Below are 22,534 nucleotides of genomic sequence, written 5' to 3'. Positions count from 1 at the left end.
CTCCGGCAACATCCATCATCCAGGACTACTTAAAACATTTAATGATGGTTCCGGGAAAATAAAATGAGAATATTGTATCGTTATCGGAACTAGCACTTGATAAATCAATACTAACATCCGGTGAAAACTACATCCGGTATCAAAATGGAATATAACAAAAATATAATAATTATAGTTATATAAATATAATAATAAAGAAACAAAACATAGGACTTTAAAGTGACATACACTTTACATGTGAAGGCAGCGGCCTGTTGTTGGTGACCGTCCTTTAATTATTAACAGTTACGTTTAATTTTTATATAAAATAAGAAACTTCAATTATAACTATGTTATTTATAAATTATTCAAGAGTCAGCTATAGTTATTGAAGTCTTAAACAACGGACTTATACGCAATGAAGAGAGCTTGGAATTATTCGAATATTTAACAGAATTGACAAAGAAAAGAAATAATAATGTATTGAGATAAGACGCCAAGAAAATTATTGGTAAAAATTAGTAATTACAGATAATACTAGAATAATGCTGAACCCCCGTAACGAAAAATAATAAGCAATGTATTCCAGTATTAAGTAACTAACTCGACAGTTACTGAGAACGGCGTCGCTAAATAATGTGCGCTGTAGGAAAAAATAAACATTAGTTACGAATCAAACGCTGAACGTGAAGAAAACTGACAACAATACTTTGTGTTATTGAATCAGGGCACTGAGTTCTATCACATTAATAAAATGAATGTCTGTCTTATTTTAGGAGCGAGCTTCGAGTGCGACTCTCCTCCCGAGTACGTTAACTAATGCACATCACAGTGATCTCTTATAGTTGTTAAGAAGAGGTTCTGTAACCTTCTGTATCTCGGTAGTGTTAACTAAAGGTATTCCAAGAGCTAGGACACATACAATCAGGCTTTAAACTGTAACTTAATGTATTTGCTACAAACTGTTCTTTGTTACTCTCGTTTTTCTAAAATAACAAATTAAACCGTCGATATTATATTTAAGTTTACCAAACTTCCGCGGCTCGCTCGATAACTTCTCCGGTCACCCTATTTTTTTGCAATCCGTTTCTGTATCTCACTCTGCGGATTATGTTCCGTACAATTTTAAAATATTTTTGTTTCTCTATTTTCTTTTATAATTATTGTAAATTGTTATTATTGGATATCTAGACGTCAACAGTAGCCAATATGGAACATTCAAACCGAGACCCGCTTCCATTCAAGACCCAAAAGATGTCTATATACCTAAGCCTACGATTGTTCTTGAAGGGTTTTATTCACAATTTATTGTTCTTAGTTATTTTGTCATTAGTTTAATAAATAACTGTAAACAATTAATTATAGAGCGAGCTGTACGTAACAGTTTATAATAAACTTATGAAATACGCTCAATCCTTACTCGCAGCATCAATAATATCTTTGCGTCTCGTCTCAGCTCCCGTCCACAGTCCACACATCTCCCGGCGCTGTGTTCAGCGATCACACTCGGGAATTTGTTACCTTCTAAATGAGTCTCTCAAACGAACACCGCTCATGAATACTTGCCATGTTTTACTGAATTGTCTAATGCTCGTATGTAACACAGAGCCCGGGCCCGCATCCGTCGGAGAGAAATACATATATTTTTTTCAGTGACACTTTTTATGTCATGATTACATCATTTTATATAGCCAAGTATAATTGTCGCCACGTGTACGTTGTTTGCGTTCATCGTTATAGTACATCTCTCTGCTATGAGTTTCTGCAGCATATTTTAATGACTCTGATGCCTGTATTATAATGTATAACGTCACACATAAATGGATCTGATGGATGATGGATGGAAGATTTAACTCATTTTAAACCCGCAATGGGAAATGAGACGTGCTACGAAGCCGCCGCCGACAGAGTGTATACTGTACAGGGGGAGTTGCGAAGATATAAAAACATTGCTCAATATTATATTAAACGTCGGGGACAGTGAGTCGACCCGAGCGACGCAGCAGACGAACACAGACACTCACAAACACACATACTTTAACAAAAAACATCATATAGGTACATACATATATACTTCACAAACATGTGTTCGAGCTGTGCTGGAGGTCTGTCGTGCATCTGTCCTGTTTAATGTGCTCACTTCACTGTACCTGTAACTGATTCCACACGCATTGAACAAGAGATGTGCCACTCTCTTACTCTCTGCTGCTACACCTCTAGGAACACAATACATGGCACAGCATTCTCTGTTTGAATAACGATAACTCTAACGGAGAGATATATGTATGAAATAAAAGTCTTATATATATATATATATATATATATATATATATATATATATATATATATATATGTAATAAGTGAAACAATTGCCAAGTTGTTGCTCTGTAAAGAGAAATTTATTTTACAGAAAACGTGTCACAAATCATCTACCATACACTTTTTAATAAACTTAACATATTTTAAAGAAATACAATGTAAATACTAACCTGTAAAGAGAAACAACATTAAATGCTATTGCTTCAAACAATCTTATTTATTTATAGTTTCTTATTAGTTAACTTATTAGTAAGTAATTAATTAAGTGCAATCTCCATATTAGACAATCCAGCAAAAAACCTGCCTTTGCCGTCACCACAGATAATATATGGAGAATGCGCGGTAAATTTAAATCACGAACCAAAGAGTTTCATTTACATATATATATTTATAAGAATATTGAAGACAGTGTAGTAGTTATTATAATCCTCTTCATGAATCATCGCAGAAATTACAAAATTGACTGTGAAAGATGTTATATGTACTAGAAATAAACATTAAACGAGACGTTTCACGAGCAGTGGCAGATGAAGCCGGGAGAATGATTTAAATACTACCCGCCACACCCGCCTTACTTTTGATTAGGGTAACTATTGAGAAATGTAGAAGTATTTATTGCGTATTATAATTCTATATCAATAAAATATATAAAAGCATCAGAAAACATCATTACTCACTTCATTTCAAATAAATACTAAAGAGATTTTAAATCACGTGAGAACAAATAGAATTCCTAATTAGTAAGAATAAACTTTTAACAGGGAACTACGAGAACAAAGCTCTGAGAGCAAGGACTCAGACGGGAAGAGTAATGTTGAAGAGAACTAATCAGAAATAACGCTGGGACTGTACTCTATACAGGCATGAGTACTGTACTATATAGAGATTCAACCAAGAATATTTAATCCCGGGACAGAACTTTCTCTGGAACCAATCCTGTACATGATTCAAGACAGCAGTTACATTTAATGAACAACCTTGACGCTCTCCGAACCTCCGCCTCATCTGAAAGTTAGCAAAAAATTCATTTAAAATCTTTAATTTTTCTCTAAAGCCACCGACGAGAGCCGGAACACTTGGAGTAATGAACGGCCACTAACGATTCACATCTCCCGTCCTCTCCAACCTTGTATATATAAAACATGTCAGCGTATATGTATGTCATTTGTCTGAACGCGTCGTTTATTTCGTATTATTTATATTTCCTTAAGGGATCCACCACCATCTGATTTTCTCGATCGTCGATTTGCTTGAAATTTAATTTTATTTTTACCCTCCGCGGCCGGATGTAACACGGGTACACGGCGAGGGTTCCTCACTCCCCCACTCCCCCACCCTACACCCCCCGGCATAAGTGAGATAAACCCGGTGGATAGAATGCCATAACCTACCCACCGACACATGCGAAACGATAACTCTATTTGAATGTAAACCTCGGCATCCTTCAATATTCATTAATATTCATCGTGTTCTCGTGTTTACAACTCGCTTGAGTTCAGTTCTTGAATGACACCTTACGTTAGTACGCTGTTTGCGAACGTTAAGTTTATGTCGTCACACTATACACGTGGCGTTTCGCGTTTCTCGTTCAGTAATCTACGTTAATAATAATGTGTGAAGATTTATGAATGACAAACTGTTACTGTTCCGTTACCGCACCCTATGTACTCGTAGTGTGACGAACCTGCACTAAGTAGACAACTTGAATGTGAACACAATCCTTACTTAGAGAATGTCACGTTTATATAAAAGATAAGTTCTTTTTAACACAAACCCTTGATAAAGACTCTGGTCGTCTCGTAAAAGATGTAAGTGATTGAACACTGAAGAACGACAGTCCGTAAGTCTCACGGAGTCGTAACTGAGTAACAATCGGAGAAGGAAAAGAAAAATCAAATTTAAAATACTTTTTACGTTGATTGAAAGAGTAAATAGATAATTCTAGCAGGAAATGCTTATTTCATGGTTAGAGAAGCCTCCAATATCCAGAGGCAGTCCACAACACATACAAGAATAATATGCTTAGGAAACCTTCTTCTCAATTAGTTAATCTCTATATTCTACATACACAGTTGTATAACGTGCCGTTGCCTGCCACCCTTCATCTCATCCCCCTCCCTTCTCCCTTTCTCTCTCTCTCTCTCTCACACCCTCACGAAACGCAGTCGGTGAATGTTATTTTGTTATTTTTAAAAAGCTTAAAAACCATACAATAATTGTTTGTGACGTGAATGTCCGTCAAAAGGACTTACGATATTTTGTGAACCCTCCCGTGATGTTTACTTGAGCTGTTTCTGAAGCGTCCTCTGCGGTAGAGTTAATATATTTTATGCTCGTTTCACTAACCAGACATTGATTAATATTTCTTACAACCAATGAAGGCCTTTCATGGACTAAACAGTTAAATGGACACGTAGAAATATATAAAGATATGCATATATACAAAATAGGCATTTGTGTTAGTTACATTATTTATAAGTCAAGGACGGCTGTGAGGATTTATCTGAAATTTAGTAGGGATCTCGCTTGGAAGCAGGCAACGAAAAAATAATAATTTAATAAGCTCCAAATCTATTTATTTACTGCTTCTAAGGCGGCACAGATCTCTCCCGGTCTGCTATACATTTCTAATTCTGAAACTGAGGCAGACACAGGAGCGGCCAAAAACTAGGTCTTCATATATATATATCACCGTCCACCGACCACCGACTACCGACCACCGTCCACCACCGGGCTTGTTATCGATTCATAAATCAAAGTGTGTCCAAACATAAACCAGTCGGTGTTCAGATGAGGCTGTGCATTCAATCTTCAGTTCTATATATATATATATATATATATATATATATATATATATATATATATATATATATATATCTTTATAAAAACAGTTAACTGCCCTATGACTTGATCGTAACATTAATTTGTACTTTAATTCGCAGCACTCTGTAATGTATCTCGTGAGCCGCCATCAACGCTCAGGGCTCCTCGATAGTATTCCAGCAGTCGTTTTAACTTTGACTCTTACCTTTAATGTCGACGAGTTCCGTAATCCAAGTTGTTTCTGAGATGAGTTATAAGCAGTACCTAAGTAGTAATGGATCGGGATCCTTACAACTCTTAACATTAAATGCAGTCCACTCACAAACAAACACTCAGGGTCCTCATTCTCACGTTCCGTTAAGTATTACATCTAAGCACAACAACTTGTCTACAATGTACATATATTTGTTTTGTATAATTTATTATTTTTTATATTTGTGTGTTGTTGTGAAGTGGATGCAGTTGAAGAGCTGGTGTCTACACCTGTGACTGGAGCGACGAGTTCGGTCACAGGACAGACGACCAGACCACAGACAACATCATCGCGTGACTACGACTCATGAACAGCTTTATTGAATCCATTACTAAAGCTCTCCATCACAGCCCATCTCCAGCACACACCACGCCACCACAACACCTCACATTCACAATATATGAACTTCAGTTCTACTACATGTCATCTTTTTTTTAATCGGAAACATTGTTACTTTAAGTTCACTCAAACTCCTCATACTGAGTTGATATGACCATGATTTTCTGCCAAATAGCGACACACAATACGTGTTCGTGGACTCGTCTTTAAATAAGATACCTTTCATAGTATATGTTGTCAGGTGTGTGGTGGAGTGGGGTGCTGTAATTAGTATAAACAATATGAAAGGAGGCAGTTTATTAATCTATAACAAAAAACGCATTCAAGAAGATTCCTGTCGCGGGTCTTAACTCGACCTGTTACCGTCGCGAGCCTTCTGGGCCGTCATTACTCATTATAATCTAAGAGAGAATGTAATTGATATCTGAATATCGATTAACTGATATGACTATTGTGATCAACAAGTCAACTGGCACTTGGTATGCTTTGAGGTTCTCGTCTACGGTTTTGGTGTCTCAGGTCTCAAAGGTCAGTTTTGTTTAATGTAAGAAGCCTTCATCAGCTGGTCACCGTTAATTTATATATTAAGTTTCAAACCGACGCCATCTACACTATAAGTGTCGGTGACTGGCGACTGGCGACTGGCGACTGGTAACGACTAACGAGTGTTCGGACTTCGGCGGGACGGGAAGGTTCGGGTTCGTACAAATTAAAATCACTTTATACAATTGATTCGTTTTAATAGTCATCGGCTTTCACTTTCATCACTAAAGCTGTGAAGTGTGCTTTGTTTATTCTTTATACAAACTTTTTTATTTTAAAAATAATAAATTTTGTTTAATTAATGCTTAAAGAGGAATACATTTGTTTTGTATACATTTTCATCTCGTTCGTGTTCATAATGTTTACAGTTATTGTGACCAACTTCTATACTCTGGACACAGGACTGAATGTACTGAGTTAATGTTTCATGATGCACCATCCACCTGACCCGCTCGCAGTGACACCCTGGACACCCTGACACCCTGAATACAGTCGACCACACAAACAATCCTCACAGGCCCCGTGGACGGACGACAGGTAGATGTGCAATGAATATATGCAGTGAATTATTTCTGTCACTGATGTACATTCAGACGATTGTCATTATACAATTTATTTACTTTCTCCACCAAACGACACTCTGCCGTGAGCCGACCCGCGGCCGTTTGTCTCTAGTTCTCTACACTACAGTGACAACACTCGTGGCGTCCTCCGTAAACATGACAGGCACACTCTGTTTACATTGATGGTTATTCAGATATCGACTCTATTACAACTAAACATATAGCCTACATCAGAGTGACCGTGTGAAGGTGTGCACTGTACTCCGTACGATTGTTTGTCATTATTTAGGACCGCGGCGGATGTAATCTTTGGAGACTATCACGACGTTAAAAATAAATAATAAGTATTAAAACAACTTACTAAACTAGATTAAAGTTCACTTACAAAGTGAAAACTGTGTGTCCTATGTGTGTCCTTAATGACTTATAACCTTGTTGTAAAGGAACTCGCGTTGACCTCTCCGTCACCTTCCACACAAACTGTGACGGACAGTTCGTCAGTAAATATTTGTCATAATTTCACTATAATCCTCGCAGCCATCAATTATTGGGAAGTATAAAACTCTCCTCGACCTGCGTCTTCTGCTCCTTGGCCTCGTCGTGCTGAGCTGAGTTGGACAGATTCAGCGCACTGTTGTCGTTAATGTACGAACTCGTCCGCTGGTTCTCCTCGCCATCCAACAGTTCGTGCAGCAGGCTGAGACATTTCCGTTTGAACACTCTCTGTTTCTTGGCCGGTAACTCTTGGTAATCGTTATGGATGCCTCTGAAGAATTGGAAATACGAGGAGTTCTCGTCGGGGGCGAAGGAGCCGGAGCTGTCGTCGGTGTGAAGGGAGGGAGGCGCTCGCGGCTCCGGCTTGGGCGAGTGCGGGGCGCTCAGGGTGAACCAGGGATTGTGGATGAACGGCTTCACGTCCACCGACTCCGGGTTAGAGGATTCGTTGATGTCCATCTCCAACATGGTCGGGGCGTAGCTTGAGTACGGAGACGATCTCCTTGTAACAGAAACACATCACTGAATACGGGGTATCGACCTCGTCTGAGTAGCGTCACGCTGGATCGCTACAATAGATCGTTAACAACGTGTCAAGGACTAGAGTGAAGTGGGTCTCACATGTCAGTGGCCATGTGTTCCCTGAGGAACTCCAGCTCGTCCGCCAGGTACCAGCGGCTGACCATCCGTCCCTTGCTGGTGCAGGCCCCGTGCATCTCATTACGGAGATGACGGGAGTAGGAGTTGCGGATGTGAGACCACTTGCGACGGACGTCCGCCACTACGACCACACGAAAACATTACACATTCAATTTATAGAAAACTGACTAAGAAGACTTTACTTTAACAATATCTCTACACTCCACAATGTTTGAAGACAGTTGTGTTTTAGGTTTCCTTAAAATAACATGACTCGTTAATAATATCAAGATGGAACGAGGACTTTGTTCCCTACAATATATTTGTATGCCAAAATACAATTCTACAATCTTTCTACTACAACCATCAAATAAACTATATTTTATAAAAATTCATATTCCGAGTGTTTTAATTGTTCGTAACACAGACCTAGCTGGTATAGAAACGTTTTTCATTTTAATTTTAAGTAAACAAAAAGTATATAATATATATATAAAAGTTTAAATTATATTTCCTTGTTTTATAATCTCCATATATATATGATTGGTCGGTAAGAGAGGCTTCAGTGGCAGAGAGCCGAGAGGTTGCCACTTGCCAGGTAGAAGCTAACAACCGTTTGTTTAATGGGGACGGTAACATTTTTGATATTTGAAGAAAAACAAAAAAAACAAATTCTGGAAGATTTAAAATGTTTTGAAGTTATCACTCAAATGACTTTTAGTATATTTTTTATTTTCTTATAATAATGAGGCAGAAACAATGAACTCTACAGAAAACAGCTGTTACTAGAGACTGGTCAGATCACTTCGGCCCATTCGCCACATCTTGAATGAATGGTCTGAATGTACAAACACGTACAGACACCACCCGTCACGACCGAGTGCGGGTCTGTTCACGTGTTCCGGACTACCACAGACACCGGACTACTAATGAAGTGGAACTATAGTATAATAATATTATTAATACATATTATTCAATATAAATTATTGGGTTCTATTTTATTTCTTTTAGTCATCGATTAAGATGAAGACGATAAAGACACGCGTTTAACCGACTCCGTAAATGATGTCCATCTTAAAACATATTTTTATATACGATAATTATGTAAAGTGTTAACACTCGCAGCAGAAACGCGGCGAGTACAGTGTAGTGAGCAGTGTGTAAAGCCCACGACTCCGCTCGTAACGAACGTAATGTATTATCAGCAACAGTAATAGTAACGTTCCACACAAACACGTCCCGCCGCGCTCACCCGCCCGCGGTCGGCTCGCTACCTCTCTGTCTCTCTCTCTGTGTCTCTGTCTCTCCCTTCGGGTGTGTGTGTGTGTGTGTTTGTGTCTGTGCGTGTGTACCGGTCCATCCCATGGCGGCGGCGACCTCGTCCCAGAGTGCCTTGACCTGCGTGTAGAAGCTGGCGACGGGCATGTTGTTCCTGGCGTACAGGAGTCGCCGCTCCCTCACGAGGCGTATGAGCCGGCGGTCATCCGCCTGGCTGCAGTCCACCATCCTGCCCACGTCGCCCTTCGCCTTGGGCTCCTCGTCACACACCATCTGCGAGAGCGAAACCCTCTGCCTCTTCTCCTTCTCCATGACACACGTCACCTCCAAGCGGCGGCGCGGCGCACACAGTCAGACATACGCGCACGCTAGCAAACAGACACGCGCACGAGGGGAGGAGCACACGGCCACAAGCAAGAGCGCAGGCGGCCGGCGAGCGGGGGCTGGGGGTCGGGCCGGGGGCTCGGGCCGGGGGCCGGGGCGGAGGAGGAGGCGGCGGGCGACACGCGGCGCTACTTTTATAAATTCCACATTGGTATCGATTCGCGCCGGTCCTCGGCGAGCAAACCATTATTATTTTTTCTCTTCATTTCGAGTATCATCAATGTATCCGTATCGTACTGTACCTGTACTTCTAGCGGCGGACGGTCGCCTCACTCCTCGGTCGCCTCTTCATCCGTCCCGTCACACGTTCTGACCTCCCCGTGCTCGACCACGTTATCTCTTATCTCAGCCAGTCGCCAATACGGTCCTGGTACACTGTACTCGATGTTGAATGATAATATTGATAATGATGTTATTTTGGATCGTAATTAATTAGTATGAATCGATAAGCGAGCTCCGACCGTGAGTAGGTCAGTTCACACACACACACACACACACACACACACAGACCTGTGGAGTGTGAGCATGTGCTGTGTGTGTGAGGGTTATTGTAATGTTGTTGTTTCTGTCAATGTTACATAGAAAACACAAAGTGTTATCTCACTATAAACTGTCTCGTATTATTTTGTCAGCTGTTATAATACTCGTATATTACGTATGAATATAACATACAAGATCCCTAACCACAAATCGGAATGATATCTGACAAAACCTATCTGAAGACGTATAATGAAATAAAAGTGCAACTTCTAGACACAGCTCGCAGGTCGCAGGTCGCAGCTCGTCGTAATCTGAATATATATTACGTTTTAGAAACGCCGTGTTTCCATCGAACTGAGTAAACATAGAGCTCAGGATTACGGCTATAGGTTTCAGTAGGGCTGGGGACCCTGAGTCTTATTGAGACGTTAAAGTGAATTGGATCGTCCGGATTCCGGGGCTCGGGACTATTTTAATAACAACGTTTTCTACCATAAGGGAAAGATACTTGCAGTTCCCTAAGACATGAATATTTTCGTTATCGCTATAGTCAGACAATCCGGGGGTCTTTTCATGAGATGTGAGACGACCTAAAGATATCCAAAAGTCGTCCTTAACAACACATTAAACACGAGCAGTGTTCAGGACAGACAGCTGCCTCAACTTTCTCACACAGTATATAATGTATATTTCAATGAGCTCCTTTACTTTTCATTGTAAACAAACGTCACACGCCACTCGTTACCAACTCCACTGCAACGCGATGGACCCGGCACCCGCACGGTGAATCCCTTGAATGCTAAGAGGTTTCGACTCTCTTACTTAGCTTTTTATAATATTAATATTTTTGCTATATTAATGCAATGTCACAGCACACGTCTCAGCTCTACAGTAGTGTGAGGGGGTCGCGGAGGGAGGGGGTCTCGGAGTGAGGGGGGTCCGTCTTCATCATCTGGACCCTCCCAGATTAATTGAATAGATACCTGTAGCACTTTATTAATATCCGCTCCCCAGCTGTGCGGTACCGTCGTTTTACGACACTTTTTAAAAAGCTCTTAACTTTACAACGTTTCTTAAAAGTTAGGCAATAAATTCGCGCTTCCATAAAAATAGCTGAATAAATATAGCTTTGTGTGAAGCGGAAAGGAGTACGGGGGGTGAGTTGGGAGAGAAAGGGGGTGAGGGAAGAGGGTCGCAGTAAAACTGTCATGATGTGATCACGAAGAAACCGGCCGGGATGCAGAAATCAGCTTCATATCGTAAATTCGTATCACTTTTACGAGCGACGCGCCCGTCCTCCGGGTTGGCGAATTGGAATTTGAAAAGTAATTTCAGAAGTCATTTCTTCCCCTCCCGGCATTCAAATGATCTGTTTTAATTGTCCCTCCTCACTTCTGTTGTAAGTCGCTCCACGCTGCTCGCTCCTCATTACACACACGTCACTCTACTCGTCCCAGTCCCAGGGTCCCAGGCACACACGAACACACAAGATCACCTTAGCAAAGCATTTAATTTGATGAACGAAAAATGATTGTGAAATCAATTCTCTTAACAACATGGTTCCCTAGGGTACAGCAGACTCGTAAACCACACATTACCTTAACCAAAGCATAGCTTTTGGAACATTCCCCTTGAAGATCCCTATATCTAGATTTATCGAGGTACGAGTAGGAACACTTTCTTTCCCTGACTTAACGATAACTGCCTAATTGTTAGGTCCCGAGCGTTTGTAGAGTTACTGTTACTGTTCTCCGAGCAGCGATACGAGTGGCGCGCCATTAATTATGAATGTAAATCTTTATTATGTGTATTTATAAATGAGCTTTGTATTTATAAGATAATTAATTACAGAATGAAAAATGTTATTCCGCGTCCATTACTCTGAAACATAAGAAATCCTAATAGAGACAGTTTGTAGATGACAAACGATCTGACAGAACTCGCGGGAGATAGATCTTATATTTAATGATGTTTATTTTAATTATAAACGTCCTCGTCGTCTGTTTATTGAATGAAAAAAAATACATTAATGCATAAAAAGAGGAATGAAAGGATGGACGGATGGATGATTGGTGGGCTCAGGTCGCTCAGGGGGCTCAGGGCGCTGTTATAGTAACGAACAATCTCAACTTTAATAGGTTTCAGTGGATATATCGGCACGTCGGCCTCGGCAACAGTAAGTATTATTTCTTCTGGACATTTAAATTATAAGAACAGATAGTGACACATGTCTGTTTTATAAAAACTTAGTCCGAATAGATTCACCCGCCGTGTCCTCACCGTGACACACACTACCGCCAACACGAGTGCACTCGTTGAACAAGAATTTGTATAAAATATATCAATCACAACAATTAAAAACTTATCTAGAAGTTCTTATTTTTGAGGTTAAAATATAACCAGAGACTAAAAAGGTTGCCTCGACTGACCGTGATCTTAAAGGATAAGTTACTGTATAATTATAATTTTTATATTAGATAACGATGATGGTGACGAATGGCAGACAGAATAAACAAACTTCACTGTCCCAGTTAGTTTATCAACTGCTGATAAAACTCAATAGTAACCAACTATTTTATAATTATACTAAAATATTAACGTTTTCTATTCTCGTTTTAGTTAACACATAAGTAAATTAGCGACTTTAAGTCTACAGGAAGTCTTATGCAGGTCTAGGATTCCCAGGGATCTCAAACAATGCGGCCTATGTGCGACGCAAACTTTGTTATAATTAGTTTTAGTCGACTCAGAAGTTTAATTATTTTAAGTGTACTCTGGCCACTTCAGCTCCCTTCAGACAAAAGATTTTGCCGGATAGACCTAACTCACTCACTCACACGGAACCCACAACTGGATCTTCCTTTACGGGCACTCTCGTATTATATATGTTATGCATTATTTCACCATTAACAAGCACGGAGCAACGTATATAACAAGTGTAGATGGCAGGAATCCTCACTTTTTCTCGACTCCTACTCGGTTTTCTTTCGTCCAACGTCTCTTAAAAATAGAATCTTCCTGGAGACGGCTCTCACTCCGTAACTCTATCTTAATTTACGGACCAATTAAGGGACGAACAACACATTTTTTCGATGAACATACGCCCGTTTGGTTAGTTTTTTTTCAGTAACATTAAACACGGCTCCGATTTCTCTTAAAAAATATAGTAAAGTAACCTGCGTTTGCAATAAGTTACTAAAACTTATAATAAAATGTTATACTACCAGATTCCACAGTACGCAGAGTAGCTAACAGTCGCCTGTAGTCAGCTTTATTCCAGGTGCTGCGTCATTTAACTCAACATTGATTTAAAGCTTGACACAGTAATTTTGGTATTTTTTGTTTGTTTCTTGGCAGCGCGTTCCGTGCAAGGGTATGCAATTTATAGTTTGAAAAAATAAACAGGAACCAAAATGTTCCGTTCCATGAACGTGCTATTACTATAGGAAGGTGCGTTACACACACAAGCAAAATAAACATATGTTTCCTTTGACAGAAAACAGCTGTTGAGCGTTCCGAGAACACGTTTTAACGCTTGGGCTCGTCATAACGCGTCTAGGTAATAAGGTTCATTATTACAGACGAGGCGCGGCCGATTCCCGGATCAGCTGATCGCGAGGCGGACACTCCAACATGGCCGGCAGTCGGTACACACGGGATGCGATCCGCTCTAAGACGGTTCGCCGGCGAGGGGTTCCTACTTCCAAAATTAGTTTATTCATTGGCGTGGTTTGTTGTCGCTACCTGCTGCTCGGCGATTATATTAGTGCCGCCTTCCGGAACAGAGAGTGTTCACGGAACTTCTCATCATACAGGTACATGACCGGGCCCTTCACATCGTTCTATTGATATTGAAATACATTGTAATGTCAACAGTACCTATCACTTTTATTATATCTGTGATTTATGACAACAGTTCAGACCTATGAACAGTTAGTCGGCACGTGTAATATCTATTGAAGAGATTTGAATCAAAACTAAAAAGTGTTCTTTACATAACTGAGCTGAACTCTCCTGAAACTTGTCAACGGTATTATTAATGTTGCACGTCCAATGATTAACATATAGCTGAAGGAAATAGTGGACATCACATGCAAAGTAGAAGTACATTTATTACCAATTATAGAAAAACAGGAAATGTCTCTAAGAAATACATATCTAATATTATAAGACAATAATATTTGTAAATGGAACTCTTTGTAACACGGCAGGCGAATAAGAAGTCTGTTCTTAATTGTTAATGGGAAGTCTCGGAGTGACGAACACTCGATATCTATGTTTGTAGTTACTACTAATGGAAACATTCATAACTAACATACACACAGACAATACAAGACAGCTTTGTTATTTCAGACTGTGATAACCTCATATTATAATGTATCTCGTGTCGCTTCATCAATGTAATCTGCACTTTCTGTACTGTAATGTAATCTAAACTTCACTCTCATGTGAAGTTAACGCCTCTAGGCACCAACACTACTAGCGTTCGTGAGTAGATTTAAGACAGTTAGAACTGTAGACGAGCAGCTCAGTTCGCTGTCGTGGAACAGAAATATAATAATAAGTTTCCTTTAGAGATCTCAACCATTACAAACGATCACGAAATTACTGAATACTAATATATAGTTAGACAATCGAACACTTATGATGGTCTGAAGAAACGTAACACCATGTAAAGTATGACACCCGGCATCAGGGGTGTCTGTCATCTTGAAACACTCCAACTGCAAGAGAGAGAGAGAGAGAGAGAGAGAGAGAGGGAGAGAAAGAGACGGAGAGTAGCTCGACAAGAGACAACATATAATGTGAAAAGAATTAGCAAAATCACTTACTGAGTGAAGAAGACATAAGAGAACATGGCATTCAGCTGGTGATTGTTCTTGTCCTGATATTATTTTAATACAGTGAAAAATACGACAATCATTACAAAATGTAAATGTTGTGTGACTGGAGTGACTGGAGATCCTACTTACAATAATAATAAGGTACACAACTCGTCGAATTACTTCAAACTTTATATTATATTGTTTGTCGAATACAAACACACAACACAAGTATTACAGACAGAGCTCACGGCCACGGATCCCTGGCTCGGCTTACATCCAAACTAGTCGTTAGTTCCACTACGTTCCTTCACTAAACATTTAACGAATACATTTGGTTTCCATCAGTCAGTCGTCCGCGCTGCACTCGAGGAACTCATTTCACATGTTATCTAACACACACAAACTGGACCGAGTCACATTTATCGCGAATAATAACCGTTCTTTATTACTACAATACTGATCAGTGGTAACCTCCAGCCTCCCCTCTCCCGTCTCCAGCGGGAACACACAAAGCATACGACACGAGGGGGTGAGTCAGTGGGGGCGGAGGCCGGCGTAGTGCGCGTAGCTAGCGTAGTAATAGCGGAGAAGCGCGGCTCAGGAGGGCTTGCGATCCTGGTCGTCGTCATCGGGACCCTCGGGACCCTCTGGGCCGTCCGGACCCTCGTTTTCATCGGCCTCGCTACTGGAGGAGGTGCCGGCTCCTCGCGCCCACAGACTGGCGTAGTTCTGTTGCTCGGCTAGCAGTGCCTCCTCCGCCTCGATCACGGCTCCGAACAGAGTCTTCTTGATCTTGATCTGCGCAGGGTAAGGGAAGCGCTTCGTGGACTGACACATGCTGTTAAAGAAGATATCGAGCGGATCGGGCGCCGCGGGAGGGTGCTCGCGCTTCCGTTCCCTGTACTGAGCGTCCGTGTACCGTCGCTTGCTCTCCGCCTTGCAGAGGTAGTCCAGCTTGCGGTCGATGACGGTTAGACGCTCGCTGCTCTTCCGCTTGGGGGAGGACTCGGGCTCGGAGTCGGAATCGTCGGAGGATCGCGGGTCTCCGTTGTGTGCGTTGTGGGACATCTGCGAGTGGTGGAGATGGGCCTGGGAGCCTGCAGACCCGCCCACGCCGCCTGAGCTGGCCTGTTGCTGGTCCGCGGGGCTCGCGTAGTGCGGGGATTCGGCCGGCTTCTTACGGACGCTCATGTGGGGCTGCAGGAACTGCATCAGGCCCATGTACTTCCAGGGATAGTTCTTTTTGGTGGAGTTTCCGGGGTCTTTAGCGAGCATGTCGTTCTGCCGCTTGAGGGCGTCACGGTAACTGTCGCGGAGTTTCTTCCATTTGAGTTTGACCTCTTTCACTAAAACAAATAACGAGACCTCTTCCTTAAAAACATATCATAGATGTCGTTATACAAAATATTACTGTTTATGTGAAATTATATCAAACGTTGAAAGGTTTGCAAATTTAATCGAAACATCAATGAGCGAACGTAACATAACGGTCACAATGACTACACACACAACTAACAATATCATGCGATATAAAAATTTTACCAAGAAAAATCATAAGCCAATGAATTGAATATTACTAAGACTTTATCGTTTACTTTCAGCCACACGCCAGTGCGGCGACCACTCTCCTATCTCCACATCATTTACGTATCATTCGATCAATCAAAGCATTACTCGATTGCTAAAGTTCGGATTTCACTAATTTACTACAACTACTTATGTTAGTATTTATTCATTACAATAATAGTTTAACGACAAACGACAATTGGCGACTGAAAAGGACTCATCATAATAACACCGTATTTACTCATTATAATAAGTAAGTAAGGTGCTGTGAGAGGAAAATAATGGATGAAGTGAAAAGAGTATTGGACGGATTCATTGTATAGACGTACGAGCCGCGCCTGGCCGCACGACGCCTTGAAACTTCGCTTGGACCGGGCTCCGGGCTAACGGGCCTGAGGGTGGGGGGAGAGACGAGGAGGAGGGGGCGGCGGGGTGAAGGGTGGGGAGGCGGTGAGGAAGGGTGCGCCGTGCGGTAGACTCGGCCGGCCGGAGCGGGCACGAGTGTAGAGACGACATGTCAGCACGCGGACCGGACTCACCCGAGGATAGGTCGGTGTCCTTCATGACTTCGGCCCAGGCGGCGTCCTTGAGCTCCTGGTCGCGGTACTCGATGGCCGCAGTGTTCCACAGGCAGGGGTACTTGCGGACCGTCTCTATGAAGTGTTCCATCTCCATGGCGGCGGCGGCGGCGGACTCCGGGCGCGGACTGAGAGCGCGCAGCGAGGCTGAGCCCGCCCGGCGCCCGGCCCGCGGCCCTCGGCCCGCCGCACACCGCACACCGCCGGCCCGGCTCGCGCTCTCCGGCCGCACGACACGACACGACACAAGACTCGACACGACATACGTACAATGCTAAACAGGGGACTCTGGTTACATTACTCTCAGTTCGTCGCAGCTAGTATCTGAATCGTACACTCGGTGGATGGTCATGTTAGACATCTCAAGGTCACCTGTTACACGCTCGCACGTTACCTGTGGCCGAGTCTCCCCCCGGCTCTCTCTTTCTCTCTCCCTCTCTCCTACTAAGTAGCCTCGTTCAACCCACTATGACTGCCGCGTCTCGTCCTTGGGTGACGTGACGTCACTTCTCATAATAATCCTATGTATATTTATAATTGCGCTATCAGGGTCTAGTGTTGTGGTTTGATAGAGTCGAGGGAGGGAGCGGATCGTTTGATGGTATTTCTGTATGTAGTGTGAGTGAACTGAGGAGCTGATACGTCCAGAGAAACTCGACGACATGTTTCATTCAAAGAGAAAATAAAAATAAAATCTTTTTCAGCCGACAAGACCATTTCTTAATATTTTAGTTGGCGAAAAATGTCGAATAAAATGATTCGCAGCTTCCCGAGGAAGTTTCATTTCCTGAGCGCCGCCGCGTCAACCTCCCGCAACGTCCCTCAGACTTCACTTCACTTTAACGTTAACTTATTTTTTGATAACTCACAACGTTCACCAACTTAGGGTTGCTGAACGGCAAAATAATATTCAGTAAGAGGAAAATTATATAACGGCGAGTATAATTATTTGTAAAAAAAATGCGGTCTTTAAATAATATTTAATTTTAAAAACACCATTATATAAGTGTGGAGACGTCTAGTCCTACACCCAGTTGAGCGTTACATATCCCGGGAGCCAGCCCTGGCCGGCCGCGGCGCCTCCCTCTCTAGTAAAACTTTCCGCCAATTTCCTTGTTGTGTTTTATTTTATGAGCAGTGTTTTATTTCATCGCGTCACTCACATAACGAAATTATACAATTTACAATACGTTACACAAATACATTCATTATTATTACGGACAATGAACAATTTCGGAAGTTAAAGGCTTTATTTACTTAAAGAATTAAAATAAAATTCGAACAAGGAAATGAGAAAATACGGACCTCGAGGAGAGGGTCACGTGACCTCGATATTCTGTGATTGTGACCGTCGTACGTTCTATGTGACCTTGACATCTCGACCTGCTGTACTGCAGAAGTTTGTGTTTAACTGATGCGAATATTAGACGTCTCCATGACAAGAGGGGAGGATGAATGCTATTATTTAAGTTCTGGAGACAGTCAACAGTTTTGTGAAAAAGGACCTGCGGCACCCGTGTTGTGTACAGCTCTCGTGCTCATGTCTGTAGTGTTAACAATGACCAACTATCTTCGTTATTTGGTCGTGCGAGTGTCACCTGAGGCTTAGGAATGACAGACTGTTGAAGCACCGTATAAAGAGTTACAATATAACTTGGACTAAGGATACTGAACTCCTTCGAGTCATTCCGAAGATGTTTTTAAACACGGATTATGAGATTGAATTGTATGTCGTATCATTGATGACAACCATGACAAGTAGTGTCTACGTCAGGAGTGAGGAAACTATTGTTATTGTATAAAATATACCAAGTCGGATATTACTCAGATTCATGTTTAAATCTTGCTTAGAATTAAACATGAAACAACGATTGCCACAGTCATTCATAGAGCTTGTTTAATCTTTACACAATCGGAGGTCGTTTGATTAATTATTGTTTTTTTAAGTAATTGAATTAAGACGGTAAAGTTATCATTGCTCCAGAATTAATTTATATAAATCTGCTTCCGTCTGTTTTAATATGCGAACAGGTCGGCCTATTGTCTTATCTCTGTGATGGCGAGGAGTGAGGAGTGGGAGGTGGCGCACGTTGATATAAACAGCACAGAAACAATTTTATATATTGCGTGTCACTTCTTTCAGTACGTTCAATGATATTTGAAAATGAAACTTCAATTCTTCTGAATATCGTTCATGTATTTCTCGAAGGTTCTTCATGTTCCTATTCTTCAATGGTCCGCCCTCACCGAACTCAAATGTCGTGCGCCCAAGCGTCGTATTTTACCAAAATTCAAACATTGTTCTGTTCTCCTTTTACTTATAACAATAATCATGCCCACCAATAAGTTTTATAATAGTTGATGACAGCCTCAAGTCATTGTTACGCTGCATGCGTCCTTGCTGCTGATGGCGCCGATTTATACATAATAATACATAACATGTTGTTGGTCCTGCAATTACTTTTAGAAAACATTCATTTCATACATATACGATAATAGTATTATTATATTACATATATGGAATATAATTTAATATTTCGTCGGACAAGTAAAAACATGTGACATCGATATAACCATTGTCATATTTTTTATTTTTTGAGAAATATTAAAATCGTACATATTTTAGACGATCTGCGAGACCACTGTCTGAAATATTATTAGGAACAGAAAACACAGTGGATTTAAATATATTGTGATTGTATTGAACGAGGACAAGAACTGACACATCCGAGCTACTGACGCGCTACCTCATGAGTATGCAACACACGTATTAGAATTAAATACGACAATTAAGATTGTGAAGAATTTGTGATTACTCTTAAAAAATACGTAATCTTTATTTTCAAAAGAACATATCATCATTAACATATAATTAATATAATAATTAATATATATATATATATATATATATATAGTTGAACTCCGAGGCTGCGGTGAACGGTGAACCGTTAGAGCATTCGTATAAAAAAACTCTTAAGAAACAGAGTAACCAAAAATATGAAATATGTATGTAATTATTCCAGTAGATAATTAATTAGTGCTAACAATCGCGAAGACTAGCTCTTGGTCTAACGCCGACTGTTTATCGTATTTTAATAGGAGGATAATATGTAACCGTCCTGGTGTCTCATACTGGCCCGGACTCCTCGGAGCGGTTCCTCCTCCAGGACAGTGACGGACTACTGCACTGAATGAGAACGGAAGCGTCATACATGAATAAATTTTTTAAAACTTTCCTCTACTAGGCATAGCGTTAAAAATTATAGCTCAGTGTACACAATAAGCCTCGCTACTATCAGCGCTAGGTATGCACGCCCCCCCCTCTTTCCCCCCCTGCACCAGTCCTCTGATCAGCTGATCCGCTGTTAGTGTCTCCCACCATCCGCCGCCAGCCACCGGTGTCTCCGTCTCTCTCTCTCTCTCTCTCTCGTCCTCCACACACGACTGTCCCCCTCTTCAGCTGTCAAAGAAAATCCTGATTCAGATAAGACACTTGCATGCAGTTAATCTCAGAGCGTAAAAATACCAAAAATATCGGTTAAAGTCGCACTAGTACAAGTTTCGTACCTAGTTATAGGAATGTATTTTAAGCCGGTAATAAATTGAATAATAAGCCTTGTCGGGATGTGCTCACAGCTGTGCGCGATCGATGGCGACCCCCTCCTCACCCCCTCACCCCCCGAGCCAGGAGTGCCCCCTCACCCCTCACCCCTCTCCGTCGCGGGTCCACGATACACCGCGCCCTCGGCACCCAGCAACAGTGTAGAGTGCAGGCAGGCAGATGTGTAGGAGCTATTAAAACAGTGAGCGTTAACTGGGGGCTACAATGTTCCTTTGTTCTCGTCGCGTGGTGTGCACGGAGCACCCGACACCACCTCGGACCCCACTACATCACTTCATCGCTCCGTTGCTAGCCGCCCACCGCCACCCCACCGACACCCGCCACGTGATGCCCCGTATGCACTTTTCGCCCTTGACACGAGTCGATGTTGCTCAAGGGGTTACGAAAAACTTTTTCTAATACAATAAGAAAGTTTCGTAGGAACTTCAGTCACGGCTGAAGAAACACATTATGTATGAAGATTGAAGACAAAAGATTTATAAACAAATTAGGAAATGCCATTCAGTTTATACCCAATCATATTAAATGATACATTGCAATTATTTTTTGTAAGGCATTCAATTTTTTTCTCGTTAAATTCATATATCAAATGAATTGATAATAAAGTAAAACGATCCATTGTCATATTAATCATGTTCCTTGTTACTTTAAAGAAAAGATATTAAGCGATGTTCCAAGTGTTCGTTTTTATCGATAGAGATATTGAATCGTTATTGATGGACTAAAACATACAAATGACAATACAATTACCATATAATATAATTATAGTTTTTATTTATTATTTACCTGAAAACATTCTCTTAGAAACTGCAGGACATCACATTAAACCAATACATTCAGATATCATTATTGGTTGTATATCAACTGACAATGTAACAAATGTTTTGTTCTCAGAAACGTCCACACGTTCCGTGTGAGCTCCGATGCAGAGTATAACATCAGGCGTTCCGTTTAAATTCACCCTCAAAAGATGTCTAATGAAGTTTAGTTACAGAAACAACGCTAAAAGTGCAAACTAATAAATTAGAAACATCGTAATCTTATAACACATTTAAAATATTAACGGTCGGTATACATCTGTTTGTTTAATTCTAGAATAAAAAAACACTATTAGTTAACGAAGACAACTAAAACAATGAAAATTGAGAATACACAAGCGACTTGAAACATGGCGGATGTGACACGAGTATACTTGTACAGATCAAAATACTGAGTCAGATAAAATGAGAATGCAAAGGTTTAGATTAAGAGTAATAGATAGTAGATACATAATGATGTTGATATAAAACGAAATGTTTGTTCTGAGAGGACGTTGTTTAAAATGTAATCTAAATGAGTATATTTTATAATTATACACGTGAGTATAAGCCGTTCATGTAACTGAGCGGTTAGAACTCTCCTGACTTTGAAAGGCTGCGGCGCCAACTATCCTCTTAAATGTTATTTTCAGTAATTCAACCGCTGCTTTCACTTCCTTCGTTTAAAATATCGTATTATAGTACTGATTTCTATTACTCTTGTATTTCCTAACTCTTTACGCGCAGCTTAAACTAAAACTCAGCTTCATTATTTTGTCTGTTAAAATACTTATATCACAGAGACAGGCTTCCATCCCCTCAATTCTCAATGTTGTGACAATAACATATTTCATAAAATATTGGAATATTGTATGTCGCTGAGGTGTTCTATGAATTCTATGAACTAAAAAAGTGGATAAAAAGAAAACTTTCTAACATTTAAGCTGTTCTTAACGGTACCTGTGGTAGTCATGATGTCGGTCGTGTGTGATGACTGACGACCGTAAACCTCAAACTTGCTGCAAAAACTCACAATCTGAGGTCAACACG

At 41.0% G+C, this 22,534-nt stretch overlaps 2 protein-coding genes and 1 long non-coding RNA gene across 4 annotated transcripts; all 3 read right to left on the bottom strand.

Moving 5' to 3' along the window:
- Window positions 1-6,221: 6,221 nt before the first annotated feature.
- LOC116771136 (uncharacterized) lies at window positions 6,222-9,841 on the bottom strand. 2 transcript variants are annotated; one of them, XM_032662869.2, is made up of 3 exons: window positions 9,306-9,841; window positions 7,936-8,095; window positions 6,222-7,813 (listed from the first exon to the last, which is right to left on the bottom strand). In XM_032662869.2, exons 1-3 carry the CDS (start codon window positions 9,541-9,543, stop codon window positions 7,360-7,362), a joined length of 852 nt encoding a protein of 283 aa, XP_032518760.2. In that variant the 5' UTR covers window positions 9,544-9,841; the 3' UTR covers window positions 6,222-7,359. The 2 variants fall into 2 exon arrangements, with proteins under 2 accessions (XP_032518760.2, XP_032518759.2); XM_032662868.2 differs by having other exon boundaries at window positions 6,224-7,816; window positions 9,306-9,840.
- Window positions 9,842-15,092: 5,251 nt separating this feature from the next.
- On the bottom strand, window positions 15,093-17,876 carry LOC116771135 (uncharacterized). Its single transcript, XM_032662867.2, has 2 exons — window positions 17,027-17,876; window positions 15,093-16,267 (listed from the first exon to the last, which is right to left on the bottom strand). The coding sequence occupies exons 1-2, from the start codon at window positions 17,160-17,162 to the stop codon at window positions 15,519-15,521; spliced, it is 885 nt and encodes a 294-aa protein (XP_032518758.2). The 5' UTR covers window positions 17,163-17,876; the 3' UTR covers window positions 15,093-15,518.
- Window positions 17,877-19,241: 1,365 nt separating this feature from the next.
- LOC133319289 (uncharacterized) lies at window positions 19,242-20,737 on the bottom strand. Its single transcript, XR_009752970.1, has 2 exons — window positions 20,633-20,737; window positions 19,242-20,525 (listed from the first exon to the last, which is right to left on the bottom strand). It is a non-coding gene; the product is annotated as an uncharacterized LOC133319289 (long non-coding RNA).
- Between the last annotated feature and the right edge of the window lie 1,797 nt (window positions 20,738-22,534).

The sequence above is a fragment of the Danaus plexippus genome, chromosome 17, assembly GCF_018135715.1.
Source record: "Danaus plexippus chromosome 17, MEX_DaPlex, whole genome shotgun sequence".
In the NCBI taxonomy this organism is placed as follows: Eukaryota; Metazoa; Arthropoda; class Insecta; order Lepidoptera; family Nymphalidae; genus Danaus; species Danaus plexippus.
This window is presented reverse-complemented; position numbering and strand designations above follow the sequence as displayed.